We start from the raw sequence: 16627 nt of genomic DNA, 5'->3' as shown, positions 1-16627 counted from the left end.
CAAGGCAGGGATTAATTACTCTAGGTTGCTGTGTGCTTTGTAGGGGTTAATGCCTCTTTATGTTCGTGTGCACCTGTCTGTGACTAACCTCCACATTTCAGTATGCTATATTAGTTGCCGAGTTCTTATCAGTTGTGGATTTGTCTCCAGTGCATTATTATTTTTTACATTCATGTCATTTCATGTTATGTCTTTCTCGCCTGCTATTCCACGTTTTGCCTCATTTCTTTATGGTTTCAGTTTGCATGCTCTAAGAAAACAAAGGGAGGGTAAAAAAATAAAAATAGAAAAAATAAATGAACCCGGCCAAAGGATTTTTGTGACAGTTTTTGATGCAGAGGTGCCACAGCTGTTGCAAAACTACAACTCCCAGCACGCCCGAACAGCCTACAGCAGGGCATTGTAGGAGTTGTAGTTTTACAACAGCTGGAGAACAGCAGGTTAAGCATGCATGCCCTTACAGGTAAATTGGCTAAATTAGTGTATAAATGGCCAAATGATCTGATTAAGGGTTCATACACACGACCATAATTCTGGGTCCACATCATTCATTTCAAAGGGGCCACAAAAGATTCGACAGCACACAGTGTGCTGTCCGCATCCGTTGCTCCATTCAACGGCCCGGCAAAAAAACATAAAAGCATGTCCTATTCTTATCCGCAATAGTGGACAATAATGGTCATTTTCTATATAGTAAAATGCGGAACGCACACGGCCAGTATCAGTGTTTTGCAGACCTGCAATGTGCACATGGTGCAGGTGTGCAGAAAAACTGTCACAATTTTGCTGAGTTTTAATGCGATTTTGCAGCAGATCTCACCCTTCCATTAAAAAGGGGGAAATTTGCACCAAAAAAGAAAAACAAAGCAACATCAATTGACGTACTGCAGACGTCAAAATCCACACAGATCAATTTCTGCATCAAGGAAAAAATGCAAAGTCTGCAAGAGATGTGTCTAATTTGTCTCACACTTTGTAACTGTATTACAATTCCTTTTTTTGCCGCGCAGCACCCTAAGCGTGATCATAAATGATTATCTTTATTGCCAATTAAAGGAAATGATCAGCCCACAAACGTTTGCTTGTTTGTTGACTGATTTGGTGCATATAGACCAGTAGCAATGATCAGGTGAACAAATGTTGGGGGTTAGCTGAGAGTTACAAATTTTAGACAAGCCTCCTCTAAAAAAAAAAAGTTATGCTCACTTCTTTCTGCACTGTGGCACTGGCCCAGTCCTCCTGCCATGTATTGTTTACAAACTGCTGCAGATGTGCCAGCGTATGACAAGAATGCTGCAGGCAATTATCTGCCTTAGGGCTCATACACACAAACGTATTTTCTTAAAGGGTAATCCGTGTGCATTCCATTTGTGTATGTCCGTTCAGCAAAAAAATAGAACATGTCCTATTGTGGTCCGTATTACGGACAAGGATAGGACTGTTCTAATAGGGGCCAGCTGTTCTGTTCCACAAAATACGGAATGCACACAGACGTCATTCGCATTTTTTGCAGACCGCAAGATACATACAGTAGTGTGCATGAATGAGCCTTTACATCTGCATGTCATTGTTACTTTGACATGCAGGTGTATAGCATGTGCCCATGCAGCTAATCACTGTGCTCAGCAGTGAGGCGGCATGTGCCTTCTGCAGCCAATCACTGTCAGTCACATCACTACTGCAATTGCAGGATGACTTTTCATGGGGCGGTAGTTTAACTTTTTTTTTTTTTTTTTTTTTTTAAAGGCACCTGGGAGCTTGTCCCAAATTTTTAAAATCTCTTTAAAAGGGGTTGTCCAGGTTCAGAGATGAACCCAGACATACCCCCTGATGTTGGCATCTGAGCATGTCATGCTCTGATGCGCTTCCTTGCCCTGCGTTGGATCGCGCAGGGCAAGGGCTCTTATTTACAACACTACACTGACGGGCGGAGGCTTTCGTCCAGCAGTGTGTTCGGTGACGTCACCGGGCTCACTGCTGGGCAGCCCTAAGGAGAGCCCGGTTCGTCACCGGAACACCTGAAAATGCCTCTGCCCTGCGCGATTCAACGCAGGGCAAAAGGAGAGAATCTGAGTATGAATTGCTCCAGTCAGGGGGGCTGCTTGGGTGAAAATGGGGATATGTCCGGGTTCAGCCCTGAACCCGGACGACCCCTTGAAGGAGATGTGTTTATTATGTCGGCTTTGAATGAGGACCATAAAGATGAGAAAACTCTCTACATTTTGTTTATTGAGACAAACTAATTAAAAAGGCACAAACAAGGGGCATGTGTTTACACAGACAATATAACAAACATATACATTAAAAGTGTAGGAATGTGGTTGCTTTCTGCTAAACAGAAAGTACCTAAGCTTTTGTATATACAAAAGATGTACAGTTTATGTCCTACAATATAAAAGATCAGTTATAAAATATTTTTACACTGAATTCTATTTATTGTATATAGCCCCCACACTGTCTGTAATTTTCTATCCAAAGGCTTCTCATATGAGAAGTGTCCTCTTTTAAAGCATGCCATTTTTTGTACTGCAATGGCTGAATAGGCCTTTATTTTTAGAATACGTGATCTACTTAATCCATTGTCCTCATTATCTGCTGGTATAAAATAATTCATGCAGCAGAAAATAGGTTGAAATGTATAAATAAAAATTACTCTCAATCTGATAAAAAAGTAAATGTAGAGTTTTCTCTTTTTTTTTTTTTTAAGTATCGCTAAACTGAATGGCTGGAACAGTCTGCAACACATTGATTATAAAATGTGTTTGCTAGTATCTACAGCAATTTAAGAATTTAATGCATATCTATAATGAGAAAAAAAAGTTCAGTTCACATGATGCTCTAAAAGTAGAAATCTTGTTTTGGTTGACTACGGTTTGGGTAACATGTCGGATGAGGAATAAAGTAAAAAATAAAAAAATATAGCTATAAGTAATGAATGAGGTGTTCTTAAGTGTGTAATCTGACCAAAAAGCAAGTGCTATTGGGAACAGGCCCAAATATGCAATATCCCACTTTCGCTAAAAGAATAATACTAGCAAGAACAAGGATCTGGATATAAAAAATGCTAACATATTTACACACCGAACACAGATTTCTACAGCACACAATTAAGAAATTTCATAAGGGGGAGAAAGAAAAAGGGAACTCAAAACAAAAACCACAAATATATCTCAATATAATCTTGGTTTGTCTTGTAGGGCTCACTACCTAGTTAGTGGTTAGAAAAATCAAACTGTATACAATTTTAATAGAAGACAACAGTTCCTTCTCAACTTTCTGACCCATCAGCAATCCAAATGGGTAAAGATTAACACATTCAGTTCTTGTGCTTCTACACCCAATTTTTGTGTTTCATTTTCAGATGACAGGCATTCCGTATGTTTGTTTCATGCTGGTTAATGTGCTGTTTAGTGCTATAATGGACACCTCAGCGAAGGATGGTAGCAACGCTTCAGAGGAGAACATCCTGAGGGAATATGATGGAACCACCAGCTTTGGAAGCACACCACCATAACCATTTCATACTGAATCTATAGTCTTTGCAATTTGTGAAGATGCCTCTATTTTGTTGTTCTTTGCCAATAATCTCGATCAAATATTCCCTTCAGGTTAAACACGGAAATAATGTTTACATTCCAAATGCTGAGGATTCAGGAAGCAAAAGGGAAAAGCTTCTTGGTATTTTTGCTTGTTTTAGAACTGTTTGCGTATAAACCTGGGCATTCACTCAATGTGAGACAGACCAGATTTGTTTGTATCTGCCTTCCTGCCAGTGTAGGGTACTTCCATCTTCCTATGGAATACTGTTTGCAAACGTGATTCATCACTGTGAAAGGCAGATTAATATGAAGACATTTACTGTGCAATCTGCAGGTTTCAATTACTTGGAATATTAACAGTTAAAAAAATCGCACACAAGGTGCCTGAACGAACATCACTCCCAAAAAGAAAGGGATTAAAAAAGAAAAGAAAAAGAAGAATGTATCCAATTCATTGGTATACAAATAATAAAAAAAGAAATCTTGCTAGTGTTATTAAAATCATTAAAAAACAGGTAAAATACTAATATTGTTTTAAATCAGTCAAACAGTCTTCTAGCCGATATTCAGTCTTCAGTTATAGTTTATCCCTCTCCTCTAAGTGGATGTGGTCCAGGACAAACAAATCCCAAATACTAAAAAATGAGCAATGAAATTGTATCTCCTTCTTATATCAGAAACAAGTTGCTTGTAGAGAACTACAGAACAACTCGATAATACTGCTGTAAATTTATCTATAAATCCATTTTACTTTACCAAGGTGATGTAGAAGGTAGCGCTTGAGATAAGAATGGCATACTCTCCACCGGCCTCATAGCTATATTTAATGGGGCAGCTAAAGTCATTGAAGTTGGGAGATTCATAGGGCTGGTTATAGTGACTGGGTGTGCTATATTAACTGGAGCAGTGACCGACGTAGGCAAATTAACCGGTGATGTCAAAGACAAAGGTGAAGTCATTGATATTGGTGTAGTTATAGTCACTGGATGCCCCAGATTCATAGATGAAGTGATGTTAACAGGACTTGAGACATTGACAGGACTCCTCATACTCATGGCTGCTGCAACTGTTACTGGGTTGGTCAGGGTTCCTGATGCTGCCACGGAGGATGTAATATTGAAGGGAGAAGTAAGTGTTACAGATGTCTGAGGTGCAGTAGAAGTTTGGCACATGTTGCTTGTATCTGGAAGAAAAAGAAATTGGTTATCCGCAGGCACTGTTTAGTAAAGGGTAAGGCTACTTTCACACTAGCGTTCGGGCGGATCCGTTCTGAACGGATCCGCTCATAATAATGCAGACGGAGGCTCCGTTCAGAACGGATCCGTCTGCATTATTTTTAGCATAGAACAGCTAAGTGTGAAAATAGCCTAGTACGGATCCGTCCAGACTTTCAATGTAAAGTCAAGGGGGGACGGATCCGCTTGAAGATTGAGCCACATTGTGGCATCTTCAAACGGATCCGTCCCCATTGACTTACATTGAAAGTCTGGACGGATCCGCACGCCTCCGCACGGCCAGGCGGACACCCGAACGCTGCAAGCAGCGTTCAGCTGTCCGCCTGGCCGTGCGGAGGCGAGCGGAGCGGAGGCTGAACGCCGCCAGACTGATGCAGTCTGAGCGGATCCGCCTCCATTCAGACTGCATCAGGGCTGGACGGCTGCGTTCGGGTCCGCTCGTGAGCTCCTTCAAACGGAGCTCACGAGCGGACCAGCGAACGCTAGTCTGAAAGCAGCCTAAGACAGCATCAACTATAAAACTAGGCAGCTAGTTTGCTGACTACATTCAATCAATATAACAGTTATAGTGCATATGTATGGTTTCTGAATCAACTGATATGAAGACATAAAATCACCTATTGAAAAGGTCCTATGATTCTGATCCACAGCACAATAGAGCGAGTCTGGAGCTGAAATAACAGGAAAAGTAATATATCAAAGTCCCAACATAAGGTGTTCTTACACATTCAAGTGACAAACTTCAGCAGTTTTATTTCTATTCATGATACGCTAGCAGTGTTAGATGGTTTCTAGAATGGTTTCTAAAAGGTTTAAAAAAAAAAGTGGGTTTATTTTGTACAAATGGTAATCACATGCACACATGTGGCGTCACCATGTTCAGCACAACTTGTATATTAAAAAACATGGTATCTTTATACCGCCTGGTGAACGTAAAGAAACAATGTAAAACAATAGCAACAGAATTGTCGTCCCCCCATCCAACCCAAAAGTAATAACTGTGAATCAATAAGTCTCATGTACCCCAAAAATGATATATCTCATTCCCCAATAGGCTCACAGATGGCTACAATAAAAAAAATAAAATAAAAAAAAATAAAAATTGGGATGCAGTGACAAACTAAAAAAAAACCTTTTTTTTTTTTGCATGAGATGTGCCATTGTGTAAAAGTGGTAAAAACACAAAGTGCACATTTGGAATAGCTGTATTCATACTAACCCACAATATAAAAAGTAACAGCTACACAGTGAATATCGAATAAAGTAAAGTAAAAAAAAAAAAAAAAAAAGTGGCAGAATTGCATAAAAATTGTTTTTCTTCCACACAAAAAAATAAGCCCTCATCTTAAATGGACAAGTAAAAAAACTTATGGCTGTCGAAATTTGAAAGATAAAAAATTCCTCTGGTCTTAATGGCAAAACCGTACTTTTGGTATTAAAGTACCAAAGATAATGCCATGATAGAGGAGAAAAACAGATTGGTGGGGGTCTCGGTGGTCAAACCAATCTAGATAATGGGGGTTCGAGCATGCTCATTGCCGTTCCCTTAACCACTTCCAGACCAGGCCATTTGCCCCCTTCCTGACCAGGCCTAATTTAGAAAATCTGACGTGTCACTTTATGTGGTAATAACTTTGGAACGCTTTTACCTATCCAAGCCATTCTGAAATAGTTTTATCGTGACACATTGTACTTCATGTTAATGGTAAATTTGAGTCAAAATGTTTTACTTTATAAAAAAAATCCAAAGTTAACGAAAATTTGAAAAAAATGTTTACTGTTTTTCTAAATTTGAACCTATCTGCTTTTAAGACAGATAAGTGATGCCTCATAAAATATTTATTAACATTCCCCATATGTCTACTTTATGTTGGCATCATTTTAGGAATGTATATTTTTTTTTTTGTACGCTAGAAGGTTTAGAAATTTAGAAGCAATTTTGGAATTTTTTAAAGAAAATTTCCAAAAGTCAAACTTTAAAGAACCAGTTCAGTTCTGAAGTCACTTTGTGGGGCTTACATAATAAAACCAACCCATAAGTACCCCATTTTAGAAAGGACACCCCTAAAACTATTCAAAAATGGTTTTAGAAATGTTGTTAACCCTTAGGCCTCTTTCACACGGGTGTCATGTTTTTTGCCTAGATAAGATGCGGGTGTGTTGTGGGAAAATGCACGATTTTTCTGCGCGAGTGCAAAACATTGTAATGCGTTTTGCACGCGTGTGAGAAAAATCTGCATGTTTGGTACCCAAACCCATTTGGGTTAGGTGTTCTGTAGACTGCATTATTTTCCCTTATAACATGGCTAGAAGGGAAAATAATAGCATTCTTAATACAGATTGCATAGTACAATAGGACTGGAGGGGTTAAAATAAATAATTTAACTCACCTTAATCCACTTGATCGCACAGCCCGGCTTCTCTTCTGTCTTCTTTGCTGTTCACAGGAATAGGACCTGTGATGGCATCACTGCGCTCATCACATGATCCATCACCATGGTAAAAAAGATCATGTGATGAGCGCAGTAACGTCATCACAGGTCCTATTCCTGTGAACAGCAAAGAAGAAGACAGAAGAGAAGCCGGGCTGAGCGATCAAGTGGATTAAGGGGAGTTACATTATTATTATTATTTTTTTTTTAACCCCTCCAGCCCTATTGTACTATGCATTCTGTATTAAGAATACTATTATTTTCCCTTATAACCATGTTATAATGGAAAATAATAATGATCGGGTCCCCATCCTGATAGTCTCCTAGCAACCATGCGTGAAAATCGCACCGCATCCGCACTTACTTGCGGATACTTGCGATTTTCACACAGCCCTATTCATTTCTATGGGGCCTGCGTTGCGTGAAAAACGCACAACATAGAGCATGCTGCGATTTTCACACAACACACAAGTGATGCGTGAAAATCACCGCTCATGTGCACAGCCCCATAGGAACGAATGGGTCCAGATTCAGTGCAAGTGTAATGCGTTTACACCACGCATTGCACCCGCGCGGAAATCTCGCCCGTGTAAAAGGGGCCTTAGGTATTCCACAGGAATTAAAGCAAAATAGCGGTGAAATTTCAAAATGTCACTTTTTTTTGCAGATTTTCCATTTTAATAAAAAAACAATCCTGGAACACATCAAGGGTTAACAACAAAAACCTCAATATTTATTACCTTGATTATGCAGTTTGCAGAAACACCCTATATGTGGTCATATATCGTTGTTTGGGCACACAACAGGGCACAGAAGGCAAGGAGCGCCATAAGATTTTTGGAGGGCAGATTTTGCTGGAATGGTCTTTGGGCACCATGTTGCATTTGAAGAGGCCCTGAGGTAACCCCGCAGTGAAAACCCCCAAAAAGTGACCCGATTTTGTAAACTACACCACCCAAGGAATTTTTAAAAGGGGTGTAGCGAGCACTTCCCTCAACAGCTGTTTCATAGAATTTTTAATACTTGGGTGTGAAAATGACATTTATTTTTAACAAGATAAAATAAAATAATACCACCCCACCCAATTTGCTACCCATTTTCTCCTGAATACAGTGAATACAGCAACACCCCAATTGTGGTCAAACTGTTATTTTGGGATATGCCAGGGCTCAGAAGGGAAGGAGCGGCATCTGGATTTTCTAACATGGAATTTTCTGTGTTTTTAAGAGCAATACATTTTATTTATTTTTTTGCTGAATGAGCTGCGTGAGACAAGCTGTAGTTTTTATTGGCACAATTTTGGGGTACATTTGGCTTTCTGGTTGCTTTTTATCTCATTTTTGGGAGGTGAAGTCACAAAAAAGCAGTTTAGTGTCATTTTTCTCTTTTTACACCATTCACTTCATGGGGGGAGATCATGTGATATTTTTGTAGAGCCAATTGTTACGGACGTGGCGATATCAAATGTGTCTTTTTTCCACATTTTACGAAAAATCTATCATACAGCCATTTTTTTTTTTCTGGCTATGGTCTTGTGTGGGGGCTAATTTTTGCGGGATGAGTTGGCGTTTTTATTAATACCATTATGGGGTACATACAACTGATTAATTAAACATGTTTTTTGGGAGATGAGCTCACAAAAAACAAAATCAATCTGTTTTGGCGCAATGTTTTTTTTTACAGCGTTCACCTGATGGAATATATCATATGATATTATAGAGGCGGTCGTTGCGGACATGGTGATATCAAATATAAAAAATTTTTCTTCTATTTAACATTTTTTTTAAATAACTGATTTGGGGAGGGGGATTTTTTATTTTTAAATGTGAAACTATTTTTATTTTTTTTAAACACAATTTTTTTATTTTAGACTTTGTGTCCCCCATAAGGTCATACGAGAACTCTTGGGCAGACGTACGATTAGTGTGCAGCTGCCATCTCTGAATGGATGTTCAAGAAGTTTTTCAGAGATAAACAGACTCTCTGCTACTGTCAAAGAGAATAAAAAAAATTTATACACCTCTTGGGCATCGCCACATTCAAAAATGCCCATACTATTAAGATATAAAAATGTTTATATTACATATGGCAAAATAGGAAAAGTCAAAATGTCCAATTCGCCTTTTTTTTGTCTCCGCACCTGCTGCAAAAAGATAAAAAAAAAGTGAATCGAAAAGTCATATACACCCGAAAAGTACAGCTAGGGAATCTGTCACAAAGACCAGATCGTCGAACGGTGTGTTGTCTTCCTGGCGCTTGACAGATTACTGGGAGGAGCTGGAGAAGATCCAGCAGTCATGGTCCATATCGGAACCAATGACAAAGTTAGAGGTAGGTGGAGCGTCATTAAAAATGATTTTAGGAATTTAGCTCAAAAGCTTAGGGCAAGGACCTCAAAGGTAGTATTTTATGAAAGGCAGCGTGAGATTAGGGAGGTTAACAAGTGGCTCAAGAACTGGTGTAGGAAGGAGAAGTCTGGGTTCCTGGAGAACTGGGTCGACTTCTCTCTTGGCTACAGGCTCTATCGTAGAGATGGGCTGTACCTCAATAGGTAAGGGGCAGCTGTGTTGGGGGGAGAAGATGGCTAAAAGGTTGGGGGAGTGTTTAAACTAGGGACTGGAGGGGGGGGGGTAATTAAGTTATAGGATGGGAAGATAGAGACAGAGGGCAAGGTAATGGGACTGGGGGAGAAATGGAAGGAGGGACTAGAACAGCTCAGAAGGAAAATATATATAATTATACACACACACACACACACACACAAACACTGGGTGACTACTATATGCAATCATTAGATTGCATCTTGTTTTTAGAAATAGATACCTACGTATTACAGAATACAATATTCAGCATAAACTAATGCAGCGATTCCATCCGCAGGCCAGCATTGGAATATGCTAGTAAATAGGCCTGTAAGCATTGTACAGGCTAAAGCCTATTTACTAGTATGGCCGCCTTCCCCGATTTGAGCCAGGAGAAGGCAGCCCATGGGCTGGGAAGTGCACAGCTCCCAGTTTTAGCATTTCCAGATGGCATCTGAGGGGTTAAAGGTCCACGATTACCATTACTGCCAATCGCAGACATTAGCCCTGAGCTTCTGCCGTCTAAAACAGCAGAAACCTGGCATCTTTAAAGACCGAACCTCCACCGCACAAGTACAGCGGAGGTCTGAAAAAGGGTTAAGGCTACGATCACATTTGTCAGATTTGCTTTTATCCAAACCCCATGTACATTCCCTGACAAGATCCAGGGGAGAAATACAAGGTTCTGATTTCTGCTGAAATAAGTAGCAAGCCATTTATATTTGTAATCAATTTTTTTCACCATTTTGCTGCTAAACATCTGCCCAGATCATTTAAGTCATGAAATCCCCATTCACATTAATGGGATGCGGCAGATATGACGCAGACAGATCAAACCCGACAAGTGTAAAAATACCTTAAGGGCAGATTTGCTGCAGCCATTAATGTAATTGTGCAGCAAACGCATCTGAATGAGGCTTGCAGAAACAAACCTATTCAAATGTATAGAATAGATTTATAAGATGAAGACAAAACAAATTAGCCATGGGTCAGTCTACCATAACCGTCCATACAGGCCATAAATTCAGCAGGAGGAAAAAAAATCTGCAACAAAGCCGCAGCAAAATCTGCCTGAGTTACTTTTGCAGATCTGGTGTGCATTTTACTGAAGGTCAATTTCTGCTGTCAAAGGTTTAATGGCAGCTGGATCACTAACATTTTAAGAGTGAGTTGACATCCCATTTTTGCCATACATTTAAATAAGAAGGTATATGTTAACGGATGCCTCAGACTGATATACAGTGGCATTTGTCACCATAGAGTTCCATTGTATAAAAAAAATAAAAAATTAGAATCTATAGTTAGCGGTTTTACCATAAAATTAAAATGCTTACCATACTTATTCACCACTAAGTAAGGACGAATGCACACTGCCGCGGAACACGGGAGTGGTCCGTGGTATGCCGGGCTGCTGTACAGTATGACCTATACGAGTATTACTGTACAGCAGCGGCGGCATGAAGCGCACGGCGTCATAGCAACCAATGACGCCGTGCACTCCTGCTCTGAACAGGAATCCAGCCCGGCATACCACGGACCGCTCTCGGCCGCGTGCATTCGGCCTAAGACTGGGTTCACATCCTGTAGAGTCTGGTAAGGCTTCATTTACATCACCATGTAGCCTTTCCGGTCTCAGAGCAGGAAAACGGAAAGGACGGATTCGACAAATGACTGAGCCGAACGAAACCTAAGGACTCCATAGACTATAATGGGGTCTGTTAAGTTTCCGCTCAGAAGAAGATTTTTGAGCGGAGACAGAAGTAGTGCAATCTTCTTCTGAGCGGAAACCTAACGGACCCCATTAGTCTATGGGGTCCTTAGGTACTGTTCGGCTCAGTTATTTGCCAATCTTTCAGTTTTCATGCTCCTAAACGGCTGAACGGTGATGTGAACGAAGACTTACCGGATTCTACAGGATTTCTTTTTGCTACATATCCGTTAAACAGATAGCAAAAACATGATGTGAACCAAGTCTTACTTAGTGGTGAATAAGTGAGCATTTTAATTTTGTGGTAAAACAGCTAACTAGGGATGACCAAATAGATTCTAATGAACCGAATGCACTCGCTCATCTCTACAGGTAACTTAATGCACACTTGTGTTGCATAGCGTTTCATCACAAAAGGGTGGCTGCTTTCTTACAAAAACTGCACAACACATGCCCATAAATTGTGTGTGGTATTACAGCTAATACACATTCACTTTGCTGAAGCAGAGCTAATACCTACACAACACAAACAGGCATGATGCCGTTTACAAAAGAAAGCAGCCATAATGTTCTAATACTTAAAGGCTTTGTACACCTGCAAAGGCAATTTTTGATCAGCTAAAATAATATTTTCAATTGGCCAGTCACAAAGGGTTAACTGTTTTTCTAGCTGTGTGACTGGTACTTTCACTTTCTGCTGGTGATCTAACAAACCTCATCTCTAAACTACTGAGAGGACATAAACACTCATTTAAGCCACATTGTTATCAGTAAGATAAGAACTGAGCTATAATGAGTGTTTATAATGTCAGAGCAGAGATCAGGAGCCCTTCAGAAAAGGCAGAAAATCCAGGGGTTGACACTAGGGTATCTCAGCTATGTACAGAAAAACGAGATTTTTGTGAAACTCACCTGTAAAATCTCTTTCTCGCGTGGTTCATTGGGGGACACAGGACCGTGGGTATAGCTTGCTGCTGCCACTAGGAGGCGACACTAGGCTGAAAAGTGATAACTCCTCCCCTGCAGGCTATACCCCCTCCAGCCTGGAGAGAGCATATCAGTTTGTGCCCAAGCAATAGGAGTAGGAGAAAATAACCATACGGTAAACAACCAACAACTGACCAATGCCAGTCGGATCAAACCAGAACTGGGGCCATAGTGGCTCCACAACCGCCAACAATCACGGCAAACAGAAATCACTGGGTGGGAGCTGTGTCCCCCAATGAACCACGCGAGAAAGAGATTTTACAGGTGAGTTTCACAAAAATCTCGTTTTCTCGCTGGTATCATTGGGGGACACAGGACCGTGGGACGTCCTAAAGCAGTCCACGGGGAGGGGAAAAAAATCACATGCCCCTGGAGAAAAAACGTCCTTGAGGATGCGTAACTCACTGTCGCCTGCAAGAATTTGCTGCCTGGAACAGTATCCGCCGGTGCCTAGGAAGGCACCCGGTAAGACTTGACGAACGTGTGCCCGGAAGACCAAGACACTGCCTTCCACTCTGGAAGCTACTGCACGAGGAGATGGACCCGAGAATCGCCGACCGCTGGTCGGGTGGGCCAAGACTCAGCTGGGCGTTGCCCACCCGAGGGCGGAATGCCCGAGCAACTGTTGAACGGATCTATCCGGAAAACATCCTTTGGAGGCCGTCAGCCTTGACAAGGACCCCAGGATAAGAATTGGTAGAAGTCCTTAGGGCTGTAGGCGCCAGACAAGGACAAGCAAACCCAGAGGCCAAATCACATGGCTGATTGAGAGCTCGGTCCGTGTACTACGAGGGAGAAAGAAGAGAAACCCATGTCTGTGAGGCGTGGAAAGGCGACCACCTTCTGCGAAAAAAAGAGGACCTTGGACGGAACACCGCCCTATGTTCATACTTAAAGAAAAAAAGTACGTACAAGAAGGCGTAACAATTCAGAGAAAAAAATAATAAACAATGCCACCAAACAGCTGGCTCCTGGCCGCAGCTGTGGAAGCAGAACTAAAAAGCCAAGTCCTTAGGATTCACCTCTGGTCCAGAGAACAGCCCCTAGGGAGCGGAATATTGGTAGACCAACGCCCTCATAGCCAGAGAGGCTGGTGGTGAGATCTCTAGTAAGAGAAGCTGCCTGAGAATCACTAGGAAACAAACGCCTGAGCCAGGCGTGCCCCACTGCCGGCCAAAGTATCAATACCACATGGGAAAAGTAAGTAAAATAAAAGCCAATGTGAGCACCGCCAGTGATGGGAGCCCCGTCACTGACCATATTTCAACAAAACAGTAACGCTGCCTGGAAGGGCAGACGAGTGGAACAAAGATGAGAGAAATACTCTTGCCGGGTGAAGTTCGACCACAACGTCCAACGCCTTCACCATACCCGAGGAACCCTGGGCCCGAAAAAAATAAATAAATAAATAGGGATGGGCTCCCAGAGTCGTACAACCCATGGCTACTGCTCAGCTAGACAGGAGGATAAGGAGATCAGTTATCCACCACGAGGGGAGACCGGAAAGGAAACGTGTGATCCGTACCAGGAACGAAACTCCTACTAACAGGGGACGTCGTAACATACACCCGCTCTACCCGTCTTGGGAAGACTCTCAGTCCACCCCCGGAATGAGCAGTGAAAGAACAACCACCATTGACTTGAGGTGATATCACTGACATCTGAAGAGAGGTAGCACCACTGGCGACACAGTATGACTACTAGATCCAGGTCCCGCTTAGAACGGCAATCTAGAGCAGACGAGTGCCGTAGGGACTGATCTACCCAGTAGAACGCACTCAAAAGGTAGGTGCCGATCAGCCATTGTAATTACACCATCGCCACACCCGAGCCTACGACAGAAGGACAATAGCCAACAATAATGAAGAAAGATCGGCACTCACTATAGCCTTCAACAAAAGATGATGTCTTTTTTGGTCACATACAATACTCTGACGCGTTACGGCTCACATCAAGAGCCTTTCTCAAACATATGGATATGGATTGGATGTGGCAGAAGGACAACAGTTGTCAGAGCCACGTACCCTTATTGGTAGAAAACCAGAAAGAGGCCAGAACTAAAGCCCATTCCCATGTGAGACGGGGGCTCCACAGCGTCTAGTGGAGATGCGACACACCGCCAGAAGGGGAGGCCCTACCAGGGAAGCCCCAAGAGTAATGCACACGCCATACTCCAGCCAAGGAGTAGACCACACCGTAGAGGTCACTGATTCTCATGGTAGAGGAATCCGCTGCCTGACGAAAGAACTGTGCAGAAGGAGCCTTCGCATGTAGCGGAGACTCAAACACCCCTCGTGCGGTAGGGGCTACCGTATGCTCCGCCAGCATGGACATGAGGGGACGGCCTGAGAACATCCAGGAGAAGTTCTGGTATCAAGCTGGCCCAGTCAGTAGAGCCAACCCTAACCCCTCCACCTGACAAGGGCGCTGAACAGGAGCAACTGCCGAATTAGTACCAGGGTAGAACCCCTACCTGAGGGGGGGGCTGTCTCGCTACAGCGATTAGGAGCATCTGGCCCTAGCGTGAAGACTACCCTGCGAAGGAGAAGCCGTTGTAGTAGCCACTGCAGATTGCCAGCATAACGCCCTCATCTAGATAAGGATGAGTGGTGGACTCAGCATCCGGAGTCGGTGGAATACTCTGCTTGCTGGATCTTGATCACAGTACTCTGTGCAGTGTGACTGACCTGAACGGTGGAGGCTCATGGGGATGGGGAGTCTCTAGGACACATAAGAGTGGGTGACTCCCCTGAGAGCACAAAGGCCACATTCTTGTGTCTCCAAAGGGTGCATGAAGAAAAGAGGGATACAAAATGGGGGTATCCATAGTCTCCAGTGGCAGTATCCATATGCCACTAGATGGAGAATATCAGGCACCAGCGGTACCGACTGTTGCCACGGACCACCTGTGAAGGGAACCAAGGCATCTAGAGTCGTGGCGTAGCTGAAATACAGCATGCAAAGATGCATAGCGATTCCCCCGTTACTGGATCGTTTGTAGAGGGAACTGCCATAGGAAGTATGTGATGGCAAATGGGAGGTGGAATAGCAACCAACGGAAGCGCAAACCCCCGGTAGGGAAGGGGGTAGCGATAGTCAGAACCGCAAGCTACGGAAGTGTAAGTACCCACTCAATGGAGGGGGAAAAACCGACGGCAAACACTGCACCCAGTGGCAGTGCAAACGCTTTACCTACGATCGGGAGTAACATATCCAGTAAGTACTGTACCCCGAGGTCGTGCAATACATCACCCATCGAAGGGGGTAACGCACCTAGCAGGAACTTGCATATTAACGAGTTCTGTACTCTGTGGGAGGTGTCATCATCCCCCCCCCAGAAGGGTGTAATGCGTACGTAAACACTGCGACAGCAGTGAGAATGCCATCATGCCACCTAACAGACGGTTAATGTATGCTGACAATACTGAGCCCAGTGGAACTTCAATTCCGCCACTCACAGAAAGAGGGACACCTTGCCGGCATTGAGGCCAATGCTAGTGAGGTCAGTCCACCTCAGGAAGGAGGTAAAACCCAAATTAAGCACTGTATCTAGTAGAAGTGTAAATAGTGCCTAAGGAAGGGGTTAATGCATACACCAGAACCGGTTAACACGGACGTAATCTAGGGACCGAATAACTGTCCTGCCTCGGCCCGCTCGTGCGCAGTTCCACCTCTCAGCCTCTAGCCATGGCTGTTGCAGGTTGCGGCGGTGTTGAAATAAGAACCAAACTACCCGGAGGTGGAATGGAACTAAAGGTCTGCTTACCGATTGCACAGACGGTGCTGTAGTAACCAAACGACCCAGGAGGGTGGATTGGGAACTTCCAGAGGTCCCCCGCTGAGTTGCGCAGGGTAGAAACTCAAACAGACGCCCCCGGAGGGTGGATGGGAAGTTTCAGTTGTCCACAACTGGATTTGCGCAGTCGGATATTTGCGCAGTAGTAGCACCATTAACCAACCGGTCTCAGAGGGCGGATCGGGATCCTCCAGATGTACCCCACTGGATTTATGCAGTTGGAGCATCATCAACCAAACGGCCCGGAGGGCGGATTGGGGACCCTTCGGATGTACCCACTGGATTTACGAAGTTGGAGCATTATCAACCAAACGGCCCCAGAGAGCGGATTGGGATCCTCCAGATGTA

General features: G+C 43.1%; 1 protein-coding gene across 8 annotated transcripts in view; it reads right to left on the bottom strand.

The window, feature by feature from the left end:
* Window positions 1-2203: 2203 nt before the first annotated feature.
* Window positions 2204-16627, bottom strand: part of VEZF1 (vascular endothelial zinc finger 1) — a 64174-nt gene continuing 49750 nt past the window's right edge. For all 8 annotated transcript variants that reach the window (XM_044287406.1, XM_044287410.1, XM_044287408.1 and 5 more), the window contains 2 exons: window positions 5392-5445; window positions 2204-4722 (listed from right to left, as the gene is read on the bottom strand). In XM_044287406.1, coding sequence (XP_044143341.1) covers window positions 4292-4722; window positions 5392-5445 — 485 coding nt within the window. In that variant the 3' untranslated portion in view covers window positions 2204-4291. The remainder of the gene's footprint in view (window positions 4723-5391; window positions 5446-16627) is intronic.

The sequence above is a fragment of the Bufo gargarizans genome, chromosome 3 (assembly GCF_014858855.1).
Source record: "Bufo gargarizans isolate SCDJY-AF-19 chromosome 3, ASM1485885v1, whole genome shotgun sequence".
Lineage (NCBI taxonomy): Eukaryota > Metazoa > Chordata > Amphibia > Anura > Bufonidae > Bufo > Bufo gargarizans.
This window is presented reverse-complemented; position numbering and strand designations above follow the sequence as displayed.